Source organism: Mesoplodon densirostris, chromosome 6 (genome assembly GCF_025265405.1).
Source record: "Mesoplodon densirostris isolate mMesDen1 chromosome 6, mMesDen1 primary haplotype, whole genome shotgun sequence".
Lineage (NCBI taxonomy): Eukaryota > Metazoa > Chordata > Mammalia > Artiodactyla > Ziphiidae > Mesoplodon > Mesoplodon densirostris.
Genome location: NC_082666.1, coordinates 25,263,525 through 25,283,851, shown reverse-complemented (window position 1 = coordinate 25,283,851; position 20,327 = coordinate 25,263,525). Strand labels below are relative to the sequence as shown.

General features: G+C 46.1%; 1 protein-coding gene across 2 annotated transcripts in view; it reads left to right on the top strand.

Annotated features, from left to right (window-relative positions):
* GABBR2 (gamma-aminobutyric acid type B receptor subunit 2) overlaps positions 1–20,327 on the top strand; it is a 369,607-nt gene that overhangs the window by 190,939 nt on the left and 158,341 nt on the right. For both annotated transcript variants that reach the window (XM_060101019.1, XM_060101018.1), the window contains exons 5-6: positions 7,767–7,832; positions 16,880–17,080. In XM_060101019.1, the coding sequence (XP_059957002.1) occupies positions 7,767–7,832; positions 16,880–17,080 (267 nt within the window). The remainder of the gene's footprint in view (positions 1–7,766; positions 7,833–16,879; positions 17,081–20,327) is intronic.

Here is a 20,327-nt window from a genome sequence, read left to right as displayed (position 1 = left end):
ATTAGGGAAGTTTTCAAGTATAATGTCTTCAAATATTTTCTCAGTCCCTTTCTTTTTCTCTTCTTCTTCTGGGACCCCTATACTTCTAATGTTGGTGTGTTTAATGTTGTCCCAGAGGTCTCTGAAACTGTCCTCAATTCTTTTCATTCTTTTTTCTTTATTCTGGTCTGCAGTAGTTATTTCCACTATTTTATCTTCCACCTCACTTATCCGTTCTTCTGCCTCAGTTATTCTGCTATTGATTCCTTCTAGAGAATTTTTAATTTCATTTATTGTGTTGTTCATCATTGTTTGTTTGCTCTTTAGTTCTTCTAGGTCCTTGTTAAACGTTTCTTGTATTTTCTCCATTCTATTTCCACAATTTTGGATCATCTTTACTATCATTACTCTGAATTCTTTTTCAGATACATTGCCTATTTCCTCTTCATTTGTTTGGTCTTGTGGGTTTTTGTCTTGCTCCTTCATCTGCTGTGTGTTTCTCTGTCTTCTCATTTTGCTTAACTTACTGTGTTTGGGGTCTCCTTTTCACTGGCTTCAGGTTTGTAGTTCCCTTTGTTTTTGGTGTCTGCCCCCAGTGGCTAAGGTTGGTTCAGTGGGTTGTGTAGGCTTTCTGGTGTAGGGGACTGGTGCCTGTGTTGAGGTGGATGAGGCTGGGTCTTGTCTTTCTGGTGGGCATGACCGTGTCCGGTTGTGTGTTTTGGGGTGTCTGTGACCTTATTATGATTTTAGGCAGCCTCTCTGCTAATGGGTGTTGTTGTGTTCCTGTCTTGATAGTTGTTTGGCATAGGGTGTCCAGCACTGTAGCTTGCTGGTTGTTGAGTGAAGCTGGGTGTTGGTGTTGAGATGGAGATCTCTGGGAGAGCTTTCGCCGTTTGATATTATGTGGAGCCGGGAGGTCTCTGGTGGACCAGTGTCCTAAACTCAGCTCTCCCACCTCAGAGGCACAGGCCTGACACCCGTCTGGAGCACCAAGGCCCTGTTAGCCACACGGCTGTGCCAAGCCAGACTCTCGTCCAACGTTGCCTATATTTTTGTTTTTAGTGTGCACAGAGGAGCATGTCCTAGGAGTCATTAACTTACTGACCTCCCTGGGCAGGATGTGGGTCTCATTCCACCATTGTCTTATTGTTTTGGGGCATGTCTCATGCTTCTATTACACGGTTTTGTTGCTAGGCAAGCCTGCTTCCTTGAGTGATTATTCACTTACAGGGGTCTACCATACTTTTTTCTTTGACTTGTGATCCCTTCGTGGGATTAACTATTTAATCATTTGCTTTGTCCCTTTACTCTGTCCCTATCAATTTCAGTTGCTTTATTGGCCTTCCGTGGAGCAGCCCCCAAGCCATCATTCAGGATTCAGACTCCAGGAAAATCTCCCTATTTTATAAGTCAGCTGATTAGCAACCTTAATTCCATCTGCAATGTTAATTCCCCCTTGCCATGTCACACAGCGTATTCACAGGTTCCAGGGATTAGAACATGGACATCTTTGGGGAGCCATTATTCTGATACAGGAAGACCACAAAGATAGGTCTTGAGGGGGACTGTTCCCCACTTTGCTTCATGGGAAAGTCCTAGTGGGAATTACCCGCCCCCCACCACGGGCCAGGAATCCAGCCTGACTGCCTGAACCTGAGGTTCATACCAGCACCCCGAGGGGATGCAAAGCTACAGAATAAATGTAGTGCATCTTCCCAGCAGGCCAGTTTTGTTCAGAGACATGGAAAGAAAAAGCATCATTTTTATCTTAAGATAAACATAGATATTTTATTGGAAGGCTAAATATACATGAATTTTCAAGATAAAATAATAAACTTTAAAGAAATGCCATGCTTTGCCAGTGGGCTGCTATGGGCTGTACTCTTTTTCTCTCCCGTCCTTAAGAGTATATGTCTCCTGCTTCTCTGCTTTTAGGGACACTTATGGAGAAGAAAAAAAAAAAGTCTAAGACTAATTTTAGCTAAATAAAAGAGAATACTCATTCTGGGTGTGGAATCAGTCTGTCAGAGCCAAGAGGGACTTTGGAAAACATCTATGCTAACCCTCTCAGGCTTACCCCAGGTCTCACGACCGAAGTGGGGGAGTAGGAGCAGGCCTGGGCTTCTCCCCACTTCACCAGTGCCCACTGCTCCAGGTCAGGGGCACCTCCCAGCCTGCATCATGGCCGGCCTCTAATAGCGCAGCCACCTTTGGGCTCATTGCACCTTACCCCTTTCTACAACGTTGATCATGGTTTCATTTGATTTTTCAGCAGCCCAGTGGGGTAGTGGGGTAGTGTGCATCTGTAGGAAACCAGGAAGCTGTTAAACGTAGGCTGAGACAGATGCAGAGATGGCAGGAGGTCAGTGTCAGGGTCAACCTTGATCTTCCAGCAGGACCCCACACTGCTGTCACAGGGAAGCAAGATGGGTTGCCTTCTGCTTTCCTGCTCTTTTAAATGCACATTAGCTGTCTTAATGTCTCAGGGTTACATTTGCTGCTCAGGTCCTTTGACTTCAGAATCCATAGGACTTTTCTCCATGAGTCATTGCTGCAGACTCGGTACTGTGCCCCAGCAGCCCAGGCCTGGTGGGGTTGGCCTTCTCAGCGTGGGAGGTAATATATAGGAGTGAGTGGTCAAATGCTTGGGCTCTGGGGCCAGACCCACATTGGGTCGAGGCCAGAGTCACCACTTCTTATCCCTGTGACCCGGTGTCTTAGGTTGAACTCCCTAGAAACAGAGCCTGGGATTCTTGTGAAAGAGATTTATTGAGAGTGGGCTCAGGAGAAGGGGAGAGAAGCAGGATAAGGCAAGAGGGGAGCTAGGCCAGAATACCTTTTGGCTGGAGATGGGTTTAACCTGGCCTCACCGGATCTCTGGAGCACAGTCTGCACCACAGAGTTGGTCCCACCTTTCAGCAAGGGGGCTGGAGTTTTCTACCCATGTGAGTCAGTCACTGGCTGCTATGGGATATGGGGCACAACATGGCCTTCTAGGACCAGGAAGCTCCCCTTGGCTGAGGGAAGTTCTCCAGAGAAGGGAGGGAGCTGGTGGCAGCCCATCATTGCTGTAGCTGGGTTGGGTGCGCTAGCCCCGAGGAGGGGATCCAGCAGGACCAACAGCGTCTGCTGTGCCTAGGAAAGTTGCTTAAGTCTTTGGGCCTCAGTTTGCTCATGAAACTGTCCAGAGTGGGCATAATTATAGCCCCGACCTCCTAGGGCAGTGGCTAGAAAGAGGCTGTCATTAATTTTGACTCTGCTAGGATCCCCTGTAAAGTGGGGGTTATACACTAGTGCTTTGAATTGAGTCATCCTTCTTAAGTGTCATTTTTTGTATGTGAGATTTTAGCTCCCTTTAAGGGCCCCAGAGACAAAGAGGTCCTAGACAACAGATGAGAGGGGCCAGGGAAGAGGAAGGGAAATCCACCCAGGGTTTGGACTGAGCATCCCTCCCTGGGCCTCGTGCCCCATGGCTGTTCCCTTCCATGTTTACCCCCCATGGGTGTGGCCTGTTGAGGGTGTGAACATAGGTCTCTGCTACCATCCATTACCTTAGATCTAGCCCTCTAAGAAGAAGCTGTCATTTGTCTGATCTCGGGACACCTACTTTCACTCCAGGCAGCCCCCTGCAGAGCCAAGAGTCCATGGCAGGGAGTTTTTGAGACCCTGCCCTCTGCCACGTTCCAGCTCTAACATCACAGCACCATTCTGCAGTGTCATCCTCAGAGGTGGTCATGGCTGTCCTCCCCTACCCCTGGCACTCCTTCAACGGCCCCCAAGCCCTTTCAGCCATAGAGGAGAGTGCACTGATACCCCTGGTAGGGAGGTGGGCGGGCTTGGCCAGAAGCAGGGTCCACTGCCAACACAAAATCTCTTTCCTCTCTCTGGATTTTAAGGAAAACATACAAGTTATGCAACATTGAAAAGCGTGATTCTGGAACTTTTGTGAGAGTGTGGGTGTGTGAAAAACTTTTAAGATTCCCCCGATCCAAAATGTTTCCCTTCACCCCTGAATCTTCCAATAAATTGCTACTCCAGAAAAAAGAACCAGGTATATCCACACTTTTCGTACTCTCAGGAGAACTCCTCTGCCCTGGGAGTACACACAGCTCATTTTGAGAAGCACCTTAAACTCTTTATGCTGCTCTCAAGGGCCCCCTAAGGATCCCAGTCCAGTCATATTCCCCATTACCCTCTCCCTACCCTGGGATCCAGGCTCCATCTGCACTGAGGGCTGGCTTGTCCTCTTTTCTCCCAGGCTTTGCAGCATCTTGCCCCTCTTACTCACTGTCTAGAGTCAGAGTGGGTGTGAATAGCTTCCTGCATCAGGCACAACCTGGCCCCGGATAGGCTCTTTCTCCAGGACCCTCTGATGGTCAGGGCACACCAAGGCAAGATTGCTGGTTTTGGGGTGCTGTGCTGGATTTGGGAAAGATTTTTGCCTCTCTGGGAAGGGGTTAACTAGATCAGCGATCCCTTGGGCCCCCATCCAGTCCTAAAAGTTTGGGAGCATAGAACCAGGCAGTCAATGCAACTTGGTTGTCATGGCAACAGAGACACTAAATGGCCCACAAGTGGCAGAGCTGTTTATTTATCTGTTAGCAGGTGGTCAACCATGAAGATGCGGGTCCCTTGGTCCATTCAAGAAATGAACATGGGGAACCCAACCAGTACCTAGGCCCTAGGCTAGCAGGATATTAGTGCAGTCGATGATAATAACCAGCAGATATTGAATAACCAATGTGGGCCAGGCCTTGTGCTTGTGCTTTCACACAGCATTCATTCACTTAATCACACATTTAATACCTATTTATTGATATATGTGTCATGCCTTGTTCTGGGAGCTGGAGACCCAGAGATGAATCAAGTTATCCTCAGTCCAATGGGGAAAACAAACAAGTAGACTCAGGCTATGACAGAGGGAAGCACAGAGTGAGTGCTCTGGACCCACAGAGGAGCAAATGACCACCAAGCCTAATGGGACAGAGATGGTTTCTCAGAGTAGGAATGCCTGAGCTAAGGCAGGAAGGGGGAGTAGCAGCTCTCCAGGCAGAGCGTGTAGGGCGGGAGGGAATGGCGTTCTGGATGAATGACTTGTAGAAAGAAAGGAAGGGGACAGAGTGAGAAAGTGAATGAATGAAGGAGTGAATGAATGAAGGAGTGAATGGCAGACCATTTAAGAGAACTGCAGGTCGTTCCTTCTCCCTGCTGTGGAGGAGTAGCAAAACATGTGATTAGGGAAATGAGCAGGAGTGAGTTGGTAAAGAATTTGGAATGTTCTGAGGAGCTCAGAGTTTGATCTGTAAAGCTCCAGGAGCCATGGAAAGATTTTACGTAATCAGATTTGAATCTTGGAATGATCCCCTTGTGGGCTTTCTGGAGACTGGGTGGATGGAGCAGGACTAAAGGCAGGGATCCAGCTGGCAGGCTGTAGTGGTTCACCACGTAGGAAGTGATGGTGGCTAAACCCAGGGCAATGGGGCTGGAGACATGGGGCGATTCGGGAAGCTAGTGAGCGGACAGAACCAACAGGCCATGGTTATGGCTAAGATGAGGAGAGGAGTGAATCTAGAATGGCTCCCAAGTTTATGGTCTTAGGGAGTAGGAGGTTGACAACACCATTCTAGAGGTGGACAGTACAGGAGGAGGAAGTAGGCATGTTGGGAATGATGATGAGTTCAACTTGGGGTATGTTGAGAGAATCCAAGTGGAGGTGTCCAGGGGGCAACTGGAGAAAAGTCTGGGCTGGGGAGAGAGACTTGGGAGTCCACAGTGCTCAGAGGGGAGTTGTGGCTGGGGTCATGAATGAGATTGCCCAGGGAGAGCAATGAGGGCAGAACTGTATGGAACGCCAGCATTCGAGATGGGCAGAAAGACGAGGAGCTGATTGAGAGTCTGAGCAGGAATGACCAGGAGGCAGGAGGGAGCCAGGAGAGAGCACCATGGAAGCCAGCGGGTGGGTTTCATTATCATGAATCCTACAACCACCGGGTCAGGCAGGGAATATTATCCCCATTTCAGAGATGAGGAAATTGAGGCTCCAGGACATTAAGACCCAGGGTCATGTAGCTGGTCAGTGCTGGAGCTGGGATGTGAACCAAGGTCTCTCTGACTCCAAAATCCAATAAGCTGTTTCTACTATACCGTGTTTAGCAACACAGGGCTTGGCACAAAATAGATGCTCCATAAATGTTTGCTGGCTGGCTGGCTGGCTGGCTGGATATGGATATGGATATGGATATGGATATGGATATGGATAGGTGAATACTGTTAGCTGCAAGAAATGCTATAAAAAATTCAACAAACAAGCGGAAAGACCCTGGAGTGTGCCCGGGAGTATGGCCACAGAACAGAAGCAGCTTAGAACTTTCTATAGCATTGCAGCCATGGTGATGACAAAGGCTTGCCTTCCTTCAACTGCTCTGTTAATGATCTTTTAAAGGCCTTTCAGAGGAAAAAATTTTTTTCTTCTTTCCATTCTTGCTTGCAAACGAAGGGTGATTTTAGAATCCAAGTCTTTTTTATTTTGCTAAAGTACATGATGAGTAAAATGGCCTCCCAGTCAGCACTTTCCAATTTTGAAAGATGCTAAAAACTGATCTTTAAAGGGATGTTTCTCTCCTTTATGCATCAAAGAGCCTTGAGGCTTGTTGGAAAGGACGGGGTAAATGGCAGGAAGGTAGCACCACCTGCAGGGCTGAGTGTCAGTGCGGAGGGCAGGACTGGGATGGAGCAAGCGTGTGGGCCAGGGCCTGGCTGGTCTCCTGGAGGCTACCTGTACATCCTCCTTCTGCCTGTTCTATATGGGGGCAGGGCAGGGTCCCTTCCCCTAGAAAGCAACCGAGAACCCCTTACCCTGACCCAGGAGGGAGCCTCAGGCAGACACCCAGTAAATGTTTGTTGAATGAATAAATGAGTCATAGGACCCCTGGTACAATATATACCTATTAACCATATTGAGATATTAAGATAATAAGTAACCATTTATAGAGCTTTTGAATATAGATTTTCTTTTGAAATAAAGGGAGAAGAATAGGTTGGGAGAAGGTTATAAAACACTAATTCTAGCTGGGTGTTTACTCTGTGTCAGGAACTGTGTTAAGCACTCTGAGGATTATCTCATTTAGTTCTCTCAGCAGCCCTCTAAGTACTGCCATTATCTGCATTTTGCAGATGAGGAAATTGAGGCTAAGATGGGAAAAGGAGCCGCCTGAGGCTACCCAAGTGGAGCTGAGATTTGAACAAAGCTGAGAACTCAAAGAGACTCTGAAACTTCTTAATTGGGAAGCTCTGTGGACTCCAGAAAGGTGGAAAAAGTCTAGAATACTAGAGGGGGAGGGGGTGTTGGCTGGGAACTTGTTTCTGCTGCCAACTCCCCTGGGGACCTTAGACGTTGCTTTCTCTCCTCTGGCCTCAGTTTCCCTATGTGTAGAGTGAGGACGGAGAATAGACGCTGTCTCAGTTCCCCCGGAGCGTTTGCCTGCCCTTGTTGGAGAAGAGCAGGGGAGACAGTGAGGCCCCTCAGAGCCTTTAGCCTCCAGCCCCAGGGTTTACCCACGAGACCAGGCAGGGCCAACAGCAGTAGCTGAGGGAAAGCTGGGCCCAGAGAGAGCCATAGATCCAGGCTGGGCTGGGCTGGGGGGTGAGGTTTTGCCCTGCCCACCCCCTCAGGCAGAGCTCTTGCTGGGGAGCCTGGGGCATGTGAATGATCCCTGCCCGCTGCCTCAAACCCTCTGGGCTATGCCGATCACGCGCTCACCTTCACATCCGTGTCCTTCTGTCCACAGGGCAACGACGTGCGGATCATCCTTGGCCAGTTTGACCAGAATATGGCAGCAAAAGTGTTCTGTTGTGTAAGTAACACTTTGGTTATGTCATGGATGTCTTTGGGGAGGGTCACAAAGCGTTTTCTTGCACTCAGTGTCACTGCCTGGTCCTTGAGTGGACCGGAGTCTGGGGTGTTGGAAGCAGAAGTGTTATTTTCACTGCTCTTTCGTCTTTCCGGGGAGCTAAAACCCCAGGACTCAGAACAGTGCAGTTGTAGGAGGAACCGGGAACCTCAGTTTACCAAACCCACTGTCTTACCATTGCTTCAGCACTGCCAGCTAGTTTTAAGTCTCCTCCACCCAGCCTTGCTTAATGGAGCAGTGCTGTATGCACCACACAGAGGGAGACACCAGATTCCAGGGAGAGACCGGGAGGCCTCAGACCCCTTCCTGCCCTGTAAGCAGGGCTCAGAGTCTCAGGTTTAGCACAGACCGTCAGCTGTTCAGTATCTACCACTGAATCCTTTTAATTGTCTGGCGTGTGATAGGTGACAAAGTACATTCTTAAACCTTATCTCACTTAATCTTTCCAATAACCGTGTGAAGCTACTATTGTCACCCTTGCTTTACAGATGAGGAGCTAGAAGCCCAGAGAGGTGGAGAAGCTTGTCCAAGGGATGTTTTATGGCAGAACCGGGGCTCCATCCCCATTCACCTGATTCCCAATCAAATCCTCTTTTCTCCACATGATATTCTAACCTGAGCATATGTAAGAGTTCTAGCACAGGGACTATGTCTTTCCATTTGGGTGGCCTGGCTCACCCTCCTCCACCTCAGGGTCAGGAGAGAAATCAACAGAATGAGAGCCTAGTTACATGAATTGTCTACCCAATAAGCTCCTCCTCTTAGACTGAGGTTATTCTAGGTGCGGTCTCTAGTGATGGGCCACAGGCCTCTGTTTTCTTTGACCTTCTTCTAGTAACTTGGATGAGATTATAAAGATAGGCTTATAGGAATTTTAGAAGTTGTGAAATATGTTGGAAGATAGCCAAGGTGCAAAGAACCTTAACAAGCTGGAATGTTTGATTAAATCCAGGAAGACTAAATCTAATAGTCCTAATATAAGGTTATATTAGAACAAATTGGGCTGCCTATGTCCAAGATGATAGAGGCATAGCTGAGGAGTACTGTGCGTTTAGAACAAAAGAGACTTTGGAGTCTCAGTTGACCTCAAGGTTACCGTGAGTAACCAGTGTGAGCATAGCTTCCAGGGAGCCGAGGTGACCTCAGGCTGCACGTCCACAACTAGGGCGGGTCATCCCTCTGCTCTACGCTGAAGAGACCCCACCTGGGGTGTCCTGCTCAGCTCCTGGTGTCCCATTTCAGGAGAGATGCAGAAACTGAAAAGAGGCCAGGAGTAAGGAGAGAGCAGCGACTGGAAACCATAGTCACCCAGGGATATTTTCCTCATGAAGGCTCAGGAGCAAGGTGGCAACTGCCTGATCACCTTTCAAAATAGCAGGGAGGAAGGAGAAGCCATAGGCTGACATTTCAGTGGACCCTGAGTGAAGCTTAGTGCTCAGGAGTCAGTCTGCTTGGGCTTGAACTACTGGTCTGCAGCTTAGTAACTGAATTTGGGCTTGTTGACACTTTCTGAACCTCAGTTTTCTCATCTGTAAAGTGAGGATAATAATAACACCTGTCTCATAGGATTGGTGTGGAGCTTAAATGAGCAAAGACACCTTGCATAGTGCCTGACGTACAGTGAGCCCTCAGCAAATTTCAGCAACGTTTTTTTATTTGTTTATGTAAGGTCTCTGAGGATGGAATGGACCACCATTGGGCTGACGAATTTACTAACTGATGGACTTTCCTAGATTGTGTTAAGCATCCTGTGTCTCAGTTAAGGGTAATTAAGGAGTATTTCCATATGAAAATCTAAGAAGGAACATGAGAAAAAATGAAAAAAATGGAGCAAATTGATTTAATACATTTTATTTCAGAGCTCATAATACTTTTCATGTTACCATCTAAGGTCCAGAAATGGCCCATTTAGAAAAGGAAAATAATGCTCCAATTAGAAGACATAACTTTTTAGAGAAGAAGCTGGGTTTTTTTTTTTTTTAAACCCCACATTTGTTTATTTATTTATTTTTGGCTGTGGCGGGTCTTTGTTTCTGTGCGAGGGCTTTCTCTAGTTGTGGCAAGCGGGGGCCACTCTTCATCGCGGTGCGTGGGCCTCTCACTGTCGCGGCCTCTATTGTTGCAGAGCACAGGCTCCAGACGCACAGGCTCAGTAGTTGTGGCTCACGGGCCTAGTTGCTCCGCGGCATGTGGGATCTTCCCAGACCAGGGCTCGAACCCGTGTCCCCTGCATTAGCAGGCAGATTCTCCACCACTGCGCCACCAGGGAAGCCCCCTACATATCCCCAAGGCCTTGCAAATAGCTGGCACATGGTGGGTGATTGTCAATCAATTGAGGAAAAGTAAATTAATAAAAATGATCTGTGAAGTTGCCACACTGAGCACTGGCCATCTCCTGTTTGCACAAAATGCAGACAGACCTCCTATTTTTTTCATTTGTTTTTAGTATTTATTTCTTTATTTATCTTGGCTTCACTGGGTCTTAGTTGCAGCATGCAGGATCTTTTAGTTGCAGCAGGAGGGATCTTCTTTTAGTTGCAGCATGCAGGCTCTTAGTTGTGGCATATGGACTTCTTAGGTGCGGCATGCATTCGGGATCTAGTTCCCCGACCAGTGATCGAACCTGGGCCCCCTGCATTGGGAGCACAGAGTCTTACCCACTGGACCACCAGGGAAGTCCCCTCCTGTTCTGATTTGAGCCAAACCCTAAGCCGAGGCGTGGCTGTGATTTCCCTCCATGCTGTGCACTGTGGTTATTTTCTGAGTGGCATTTCCAGCAGCGTGGTTTCCATTTCAGAACAGACGGCATGGCTGTCTTCCTCTTGACCCAAAGCCCCAGGCTGCTTGCCTTCCACACAGCACGGGACATCATCCCACCTCCTCATCCCACTTTCTTCTTCCTCTTGGACTTTGGGTATCTTCAGATGGACTTTTTCTTAGAGTCTTTGCTGGCTGCTTTCTTCACTGAGTGGTTTCTCAGAAGTTTTTGGTTGGGGGTTTATTCCGTGTGTCAGACCGTCCGATGGATCTGGCTGTCAGGACTGTCAGTCTTATCTGGTTAGGAATGAGTTCTTCTGGCAGGCCTGGAAGGTCCTGAGGAGAGTCTTCTCAGTGTCCTCACACTGAATCAAAACTCTGGCGTGTGACGGAGGGAGGGGCTGCTCGGAGCAGAAACCCTGGGAGAGAACCTCTCCGCCCATGTCAGGGTCAGAGCACAGTGGGATGGAGACAACTGCGTCTTTGCCATCCAAATGCTGCAGTGCAAACTTTGCAGCGTGTTGCTGCATGTTCTTGAGATTGGACCTGCCACCCAAGGGGAGAGTAGTCTCTAGCAAATGCAAGGACTATTTATAGCCCTGTGGCAAAATGTTCATTTCGGTTCCAGCAAAGGATGAGCATGGCCTGTCGCTTTTGTCTTCTCCCTCCTTGGTGGTCTATTCTAAATTCTCAAGCACTCTGACCTGGGTTCTGGCTTTAGTTCTGCCAGCTGTGTGACTTCAAGCAGGCCACTTTACAACTCCAGCCCCCGGCTGCCTCACCTCTAAAATGGAAGCGGCGACCCCTGTCTTATTTGCCTCATAAGATTGTCGAGAGGCTTAAACAAGGCCACCGAAGGGTGACTGTCATCCCAACTGTTAACTGCTTTACTGATGTGAGGATTTATTACTATTATGGTTATGAAATGCCTATAAAAGGGAAATATCCTTCTTGCCTGAGGAAGTGAGGAGGCAAAAGGAATCAATAAAAAGAGGAAATTGGATTTTTAAATTACATCCTGGCTACCTGTCTGCAGCTAATGAGAACAGAGTCGTTCATGGGACTGAAGAATATGAGCTCAAGATTGCCCAACATCACCTGTAGGGCCCACTTGGTGGCCACAGGTCCTGAGACCACATTCCTACTAGAGACAAAAACAATGAAAACCAAGGTGACCAAGTAAACTGAAAATGTGTTCAGTCAGTCACTCTACAACCATTTATTGGGTGCCCTCTGTACACAGGGCACTGTGCTAAGCACTGGGGATCCTGAAAAGAGCAGACACCACCCTCCAGGAACTCCCTATTTGGCAAAAGAGACAGACAAAGGTATCAGCAGCGGGCTTCCCTGGTGGCGCAGTGGTTGAGAGTCCGCCTGCTGGTGCAGGGCACACGGGTTCGTGCCCCGGTCCGGGAAGATCCCACATGCCGCAGAGCAGCTGGGCCCGCGAGCCATGGCCGTTGAGCCTGCGCGTCCAGAGCCTGTGCTCCGCAACGGGAGAGGCCACAACAGTGAGAGGCCCGCGTACCGCCAAAAAAAAAAAAAAAAGATACCAGCAGCTTCTTAAGGCTCACGTGTCCAGCAATCTCAGCCCTTCTCAACGTGGGAATACCAGAATGGAGGCCCAGAGGCCTCTCTGCAGTTGCTTTAGACACTGTATGCTATATTTAAGCCCAGTCTACCTCCCTTGTAGGAGAGACTTTTAGACCCTCACTCAAAGCCTGTGCTGTGTACTTTTTTCTGCACATATATTTAACACTCCCTGCTTTCCATAGCAGTTTAAAAGCAGCAAATTCAGAGTGAGGAGAGGGATTTAATGACAGTGAAAGTGACAGCCTAGACCTGACAGCTAGAAAGGAGACAAAGCCATCAAAAGTAGATCAGAGGGCTTCCCTGGTGGCGCAGTGGTTGAGAGTCCGCCTGCCAATGCAGGGGACACCCCAGGTTCGTGCCCCGGTCCGGGAAGATCCCACATGCCGCAGAGCGGCTGGGCCCGTGAGCCATGGCCGCTGAGCCTGCATGTCCGGAGCCTGTGCTCCACAAAGGGAGAGGTCGCAACAGTGAGAGGCCCGCGTACCACCAAAAAAAAATAAAAATAAACAAGTAGATCAGAAACTCCAAGAACAATAGTCTGGGGCCACTTGGTGTTTGGGCCAGTCTGGGGCCATTTAGTGTTTGGGCCATGCCCAAAAGTATCACTGTGCGTGGCCCATAGGAGTGGCTAATTTTCAGAATAAAGCCATGAGTTATGGAAAAGAGAATGGCATGAGAAGGAACAGCCAAAATGTTCCCGCACATAGTGTTGGCCAGGCATGGTACACATATTACCTCATTTATTATTTCTTTTTTATTGAAGTATAGTTGATTTACAATGTTGTGTTACTGTCTGGTGTACAGGAAAGTGATTCAGATATATACTCTTTTTCATATTCTTTTCCATTGGATAGTGGATATATTGGATATTGAATATAGTTCCCTGTGCTATACAGTGGGATCTTGTTGTTTATATATTTTATATATAGTAATTGATATCTGCTAATCCCTAACTCCTAATTTATCCCTTTCCCCGTTGGTAACCATAAGTTTATTTTCTATGTCTGTGAGTCTGTTTCTGTTTTGTAAATAAGTTCATTTGTGTCATGTTTCAGATTCCACATATAAATGATATCATAGTATTTGTCTTTGACTTATTTCGCTTAGTATGATAATCTCTAGGTCATCCATGTTGCTGCAAATGGCATTATTTCATTCTTTTTTATGGCTGAGCAGTATTCCACTGTATATATGTATCACATCTTCTTTATCCATTCATCTGTCGATGGACATTTAGGTTGCTTCCATGTCTTGGCTATTGTAAATAGTGCTGCTGTGAACATAGGGATGCATGTATCTTTTCGAATTAGATTTTTCTCCAGATATATGCCCAGGAGTGGGATTGCAGGATCATATGGCAACTCTAGTTTTAGTTTCTTAAGGAACCTCCATACTGTTTTCCATAGTGGCTGCACCAATTTACATTCCCACCAACAGTGTAGGAGGGTTCCATTTTCTCCACACCCTCTCCAGCATTTATTATTTCTAGACTTTTAATGATGGCCATTCTAACCAGTGTGAGGTGATATCTCACTGTAATTTTGATCTTCATTTCTCTAATAATTAACGATGTTGAGCATCTTTTCATGTGTCTATTGGCCATCTGTATGTCTTCTTTGCAGAAATGTCTATTGAGATCTTCTGCCCATTTTTTGATTAGGTTTTTTTTTGTTCATATATTACCTCATTTAATTCCTACACCAACCCAGTGAGATGGGCTCTGCTTTCCACAGGCTATAGATGAGAAAAGCAAGGTCCAAGGAGTTGTGTGCCAGAGTTACCCAGCTGGTATGTGGCAGAGAATCTAGTGCTACTTGACTACAGTCTTTTTTCTTTTTTTTTTTTTCAAAAGATCAGTAGAAAAAATTTTATCTTCATCAAAATTAACTAATATTCTAAACAAAATGTGTTGTCATTCAAATGGACTGAGCTTCTGTTTTCTGGAAAATTCACTCACAAGGAACACCTAACAGAACAATGGCAGGTCAGACAGCTATCACAGCAGATCCCTGGGAGGCTCCTGACTTCCTGCTCCACGCTGCCTCTAAATTATCACACAGTCTTTGGTCTCAGAGAATAATGCAAATCTGCCTTTGCATCTGATCAGAAGACCTCCTCAGGTCCTCACTCTGTATCTGTTGATGCTTACTTACCATCCATTCGTAATAAGTGACGCTATCTTGCCTCAACCTTTTAAGACTGAGAAAGCTTCCAGAAAGTTTTACTTTGTTTGTTTTGCTAAGAAAAGAGAGAAACTTTAAAAAACAGACTTTGAATCTTGTCCCCTTGACTTAGCTGAATGTGTTTGGGCAAATTCCTCAATCTCTGAGCCTCAATGTCTTCATCTGTAAGGTAGAGATAATAGCACATACCTCATAGGGTTGTTGTGAGAATAAAATAAGATAATGTATATAAATGGCCTAGCACATAATAGGGGCTCAATAAATGTGAGTTCCTCCTTGCCAGTGAAAGATGAGAGTCGTGAAGTCTCACAGGTTCTGCCATTGATTAAATGACCTGAGGTCATTGGGATGACCCTTTTGTTCAAAGGTCTAGCCCCCAGCCAGGGTCTGGGATTATCTTTTCTTAAAAAAAAAAAAAAAAAAAAAAAAAAAAAGTTTCTGTGGGCTAAACCCCATTTATTAGAGGGAAGCCCAGAAAACTGCCTTCTTTTGTTGAACTGGGGTTTTGTTATATAATTGTAATATTAGGACTCTCTGTGTTTTTTCTACAACAGTTTTGATTGGGGCAACATTACAATGTAGTTGCTGGAAAAAATGACTATGATCTGAGGCTGCATTATGAGAAATACAGTGTCTAGAATGAGGGAGGTGAAAGTCCCATATCATTAGAGGAGTCTAGAGAGGAGGTGATGTGATCATTACCTTGAGATAGTTGAAAGGCTCTCTTATGAAACAATTTGTTTAATCTCTGGAGGCTTCACTGAATCAATGGACAGAGGCCATAGAGATGGAATCTGAGCTTAAGCTAAGGAACAAATATTCTAATTCACACTTACCCCAGTGAGATGCTCCACACTGCAGGCTGGGCTTTTTCAGGTGTTGAGAGAGTTTTAGAAGAGTTGCCTTCTCAGATGTAGGAATGAAGGGAACACACCTCCAACTCTTAGACTCAACAGTAACTATTCTCTAATATACACAAATATAAAGGGCTCTGGCCCACCCTTTCTGGGCAGACCGTCAATTAGCATGCTGGAGCCTAAGTGGAGGGCAGCCAAAATCTCCCTGGCATCCAGAGCAATCTTGCAGGCTTCTTTCTCCACACCCTCCTGGCCTCTATGCTGTCTCTGTTCTAAGCCAAGGAACATAAAGGGGTGTGACATGAATTGTTTCCCAACATGTCCTCCTAACATAGGTGGCTCCCTGGGAACAAATTGCTGGATCATTTAAGGTTCACATTTTTTAATGTATACAGTTCATCACAGTGCGCAGAGAGCATTTACATACACCACTGCTCACTGTAGTCGCTTCTGGGTGTTTTGATTACTGATAGGAATGTGAGCTCCATTCCATTCTGGACCCAACTTTGATGGAATGTGACATACCTACAAATTGGGATTTTCTGGGTGCATCTAAGCTATCAAAAAGCATGCTTTTCCAGATAAAAAAATTATCACAGTAAGAATTAAAGCCAAATGGGGGTATATTAGAACAGTCTGACAACTTTTTGTTTAAATGGGAGGCAGGCAGTGTGGCTTTGCAGCGTAAGAGTAGGCAGACCTAGATTCCAGACTGTGGACCTTGGAAAAGTGACTTTCCCTCTCTGGTTTCCAGTTTCCTCATCTCTAAAATGAGGATAATAAACTCTGCCTAGACCATCTCAAAGGGTGGACATGAATGACAAGTAAGATGCTTGTAAAGTATATAAATATAAGGGACTTCCTTTTTAGAATCTGGATTTATGTACACCATGCTTTGGGTAAAGATTTAGAGAGATGTTCAGTTTGCCAAGTGACATCTTATATAAGTTGCATGCTTACATTAAATTTTCTTGGCCCCTTGCAAAATTGCTCCGCCCTGGGTTATATTTTAAGGTTATGATCTCAGCTTTTAGTAAAGATCTATATAAGAATAGCCTTATGAAATCTGTCTGTTGTAGGGATGGTGTTGATACCATGCTAGCTAATTTGACAGTGACCTCCATATGAGGCATTTTGTTTAGGGATTAAAGCCTAGAAAACATTTTGTGCCCCTGAAGAACTGGTATGTTTTCTCCTTACTGAAAATAAGAGCATGCAATTAATATTGTTGCCCTTTTCTCTTGGGCTGCCAGGAAGTTCACGGTGAAATATGTAGCTTATATCTATAGTGTTGGAACCTTTGGTGGACTTGTCTATGTTCTGTTCCCTTTATCTCCAATAAGCATATTATAATCTATGTTTTCCCAGGCACCTATATTTTTATTTTATTCAGTGTTTTATTATTTGAATATACATGTTTCCTATAAACTACCTTGTATCCCTTGAGAGATAATGAAGAGGAGACCAAGCAAGTAATAGAAAAATTAACAAATCCTCTGGTACGAGGAACCCTGAGTCCCCTCCACCTTTCCCACAGGGTACAAAGCTTTGAACAAATGTTTGTCTCTTGGTGCCTTCATGGTCAACCCGTCTGTTGCAGGCATATGAGGAGAATATGTATGGTAGCAAATACCAGTGGATCATCCCGGGCTGGTATGAGCCTTCCTGGTGGGAGCAGGTGCACACAGAAGCCAACTCATCCCGTTGTCTCCGGAAGAATCTGCTTGCTGCCATGGAGGGCTACATCGGCGTGGACTTCGAGCCCCTGAGCTCCAAGCAGATCAAGACCATCTCAGGAAAGGTCGGTGCCTTGGCCAGCTCATTTCAGCCCCCAAGCCCATCTCCCTTAATCATGCTGTCCAATGATGTTGGCAAAAAGCACCTAGATCTTGTTCTGGCCTTTGCTGTGTGATTTTGAGCAAAGCATGTGACCTCTCTGAGCCTCGCTTATCTGTTAAATGAGGATATCCAGCTCTCTACTGCATGGCCTTCTAGGGAATTGTGGGAATCAAATGAGGTAAGGGTGCTTTATAAGCACATAACATAGTGTATGCATAAGGGGTGGAGTCGTGACTAGTATAGCACCAACTGCAGGCATTGACTTTCAGACGAGGCCACCATTTCATCCTGTGCCCCTCTGACCTGGAATGTCATTTCTCAGTCTCACTGATGCTCCTGTCAGCCTGGAGGAGACGAACGACCCCACAAGTAGACTTGGGGAAACATGTACTAAAGACCAGAAAGATTGGTCCAAACCCCAGTTTTGCCACTTACCAGCTGTGTGACCTTGAGCTTGAGTTCTCTGAGCCGCTGTTTCTTCACCTATAGAGTGGTGGTGAAAATATCCTCCTCCGGGGTCAAAAGGTGGACTGAATGGCAGATTGTGCAATGTGGCTGGCATGGCACCTGGCATCTTGTGCTGTCATAACTAGGAGGAGGACCTTGGCAGGGTGCTTAAGTCCTCAGGCCTCTACTAGGGATGTTTCCACTAGGGATGACTAACCCCTGGCCTGCTTATCTCATAGGGCTGTGAAAGAACAGGTAGCATGGTGCATGTAAAAGTATTTCCAAAGTACACTATTCTCTATCAGTGAAAGCATTATCAGGAATCAGGTGGTGACAGTCCCAGTGAAGATGGCAACATCCATCTCTCAATTCTAACCACCAGCCAGAGTTCAGTACAGCAGGGCACATGATTCTTTTCTGTCTCCTCTGATCTCAGATTTTTAAATTCTCTACCAACCTTCAATTTCATTTAAAGAATCAGCTTCATAGTAAAGTAAAAAATATATATATTATTTTTATCCATTATTTAATCTCAGTCAGAGCCAACACTACAAGAATGACATTGATTCATCCAAAAAGGGCAAATCATTAGGATACATTTTATAAGCAGCTCTATAGATCACGTGGCACCGGAGAGATGCTGGAAAAACACTTTGGGTAGAAAATGTTGAAAGAAATATTTTCATACCAAAATCAATGACAATATGAAGTTTTTGGAGATGCTGACTAATGAGAAGAAACAGCTCATTTTTATTTCAGTAGGTGTTATTTTTAAAGTTGTTGAAGTTTACAGTTTATTAGAAGATACTTGGGTCCAGGGATACCCTATACTTTAAAAAGAGTATAAAATTTGAGGAAAATACAAAAACTAAAATTCCATACAGGCAGATAGTATAATAATTAAAATGAGAGACTTAAGGAAGACCAAAGATGTAAATGATTACACATGAGATCTGTGAAGCTAAGTGGGGGTAAGGGCCATGAGACGCCCCAAGGGCCTCAAATGTCATTCCAAGGAGCGTGAATGTTCCCCAGGGTGGGCGAGCCATGCACAGATGTGAGCAAGTGCACAGGAATGCATTTTGGGAAGATCATTTTTTGCGGTGTTTTTTCAGAGTAAATGTTTTGACTTGATAACATCTCCCAGGTCACTGACTTTCCTTTTTAATTTAAAATTTTTAAATTTGGGCCTGGTGAGGAGGCTGACCTCACCCCCATATCACTGTGCCCATGAATGGAAACCTTGGGGCTATTCCTGGGGCTGTTCATTTCATCTCACAGTGTGGGCCACCCACTCCTGGGCCTCCCAGGATGGAGCAGTGCCGTCAGAGCAGAGCCAGGCAGACGCCCAGCTTGGGGCAGCTTCTGAAATTCCAGGCGACCTAGTCCCTGTCCCACAGTGTTTGAGACAAGAGGCAGCATTTCTTACATTATCTCAAGGTCAAGAGATAATTGAAGTTACACGGGGAAATCTGAAGACTCTTTGCCTGTTGGACTCAGAGGGTTTAGGGCTCTCCTAGAGGTCACGTAGACCAGCCTCTCTCATCAGACTCTCAGATCCTTCCAGTAGCACAGGAATCACTACTCGTCCCCTAATTTTCCCCACTGGTCCCCATCCCTTGTCCCTATAGGGCCCATCCCTCCAGTTGTAACTTAACAGTTCCAGGGCCAGGACTAAGGGCAAAATTTAAGGGGGTGCCAAAGACCTCAATGGAAAAATCCATGATGAACAAAATATCAAAATTTTAAATAAAGACAAGATCCACAGACCAAGATTAGGGTGAATTGATTTGAGTCACATAATTACAAGAACACATCTTGTCTTTATTTAAAATTTTGCTCATCGTGGATTCTTTTTTGCGTTAGTTTTGATTTTTTAATCTTGATTACTGAGGGTTTTGGCTCCTTCTTCCGTTCTGCCCCTGAAGGGAGGGCCTCACTCACCTCCCCCGGTCCTTGCCCTGCACAGGTTGTGTTCATCAAGCCCCTTCCCACGCTCAGCCCACGCTCTGCGCTTGCTCTGGTTGAATGCTCTCTCCCCAGGGTGTAGGGCCCAGAGTTGATAAGGCATTCGTATTTGTGGTCTGACCACAAGCCAACTTCCTCAACCAATCTTCAAGAATATATGGCTAAAGGAAGTTCTAGAAAGTCATGAAGTAGTTCTTGAATTTGATTTTGCAGTGTATATGACTGCTGGGGACCGTGATTAGCATGGCACAGGCTGCTGGGTCAATGCCTGTATTCTGGGGTCCATCAGTATCCATGAAGACAAGCAAACACGTATAGAAGCAAGTCAGTGGACTCTTGCCCTCTTCACTGTTTACACATAGGAAAGCTGAAGAGCAGAAAGCGGAAGGGCATACCCAGGATCCTTGTAGTGGGTTGAAAAGTGGCTCCTAAAAAGATATGTCCAGGTCCTAACACTTAGAACCTGTGAATGTGACCTTATTTGGAAAAAGGGTCTTTGTGGATGTAACTAATTTAAGAATCTTGAGATTATCCTGGACTACCTGGGTAAACCCTAAATCCAATGACAAGTGTCCTTGTAAGAAAAAGACAGAGGGAGTTTTGCCACTTGGGGAAGATCATGTGAAGATGGAGGCAGAGATTGGAGTGATGCGTCTACAAGACAAGGCATGCCAAGGATTGCTGGCAGCCACCAGAAGCTAGAAGAAAGGCACGGTAACAGATTCCCCTTGGAGCTTACAGAGGGAACCAACCCTGCCAGCACCTTAGTTTTGGTCTTCTGGCCTCCAGAACTG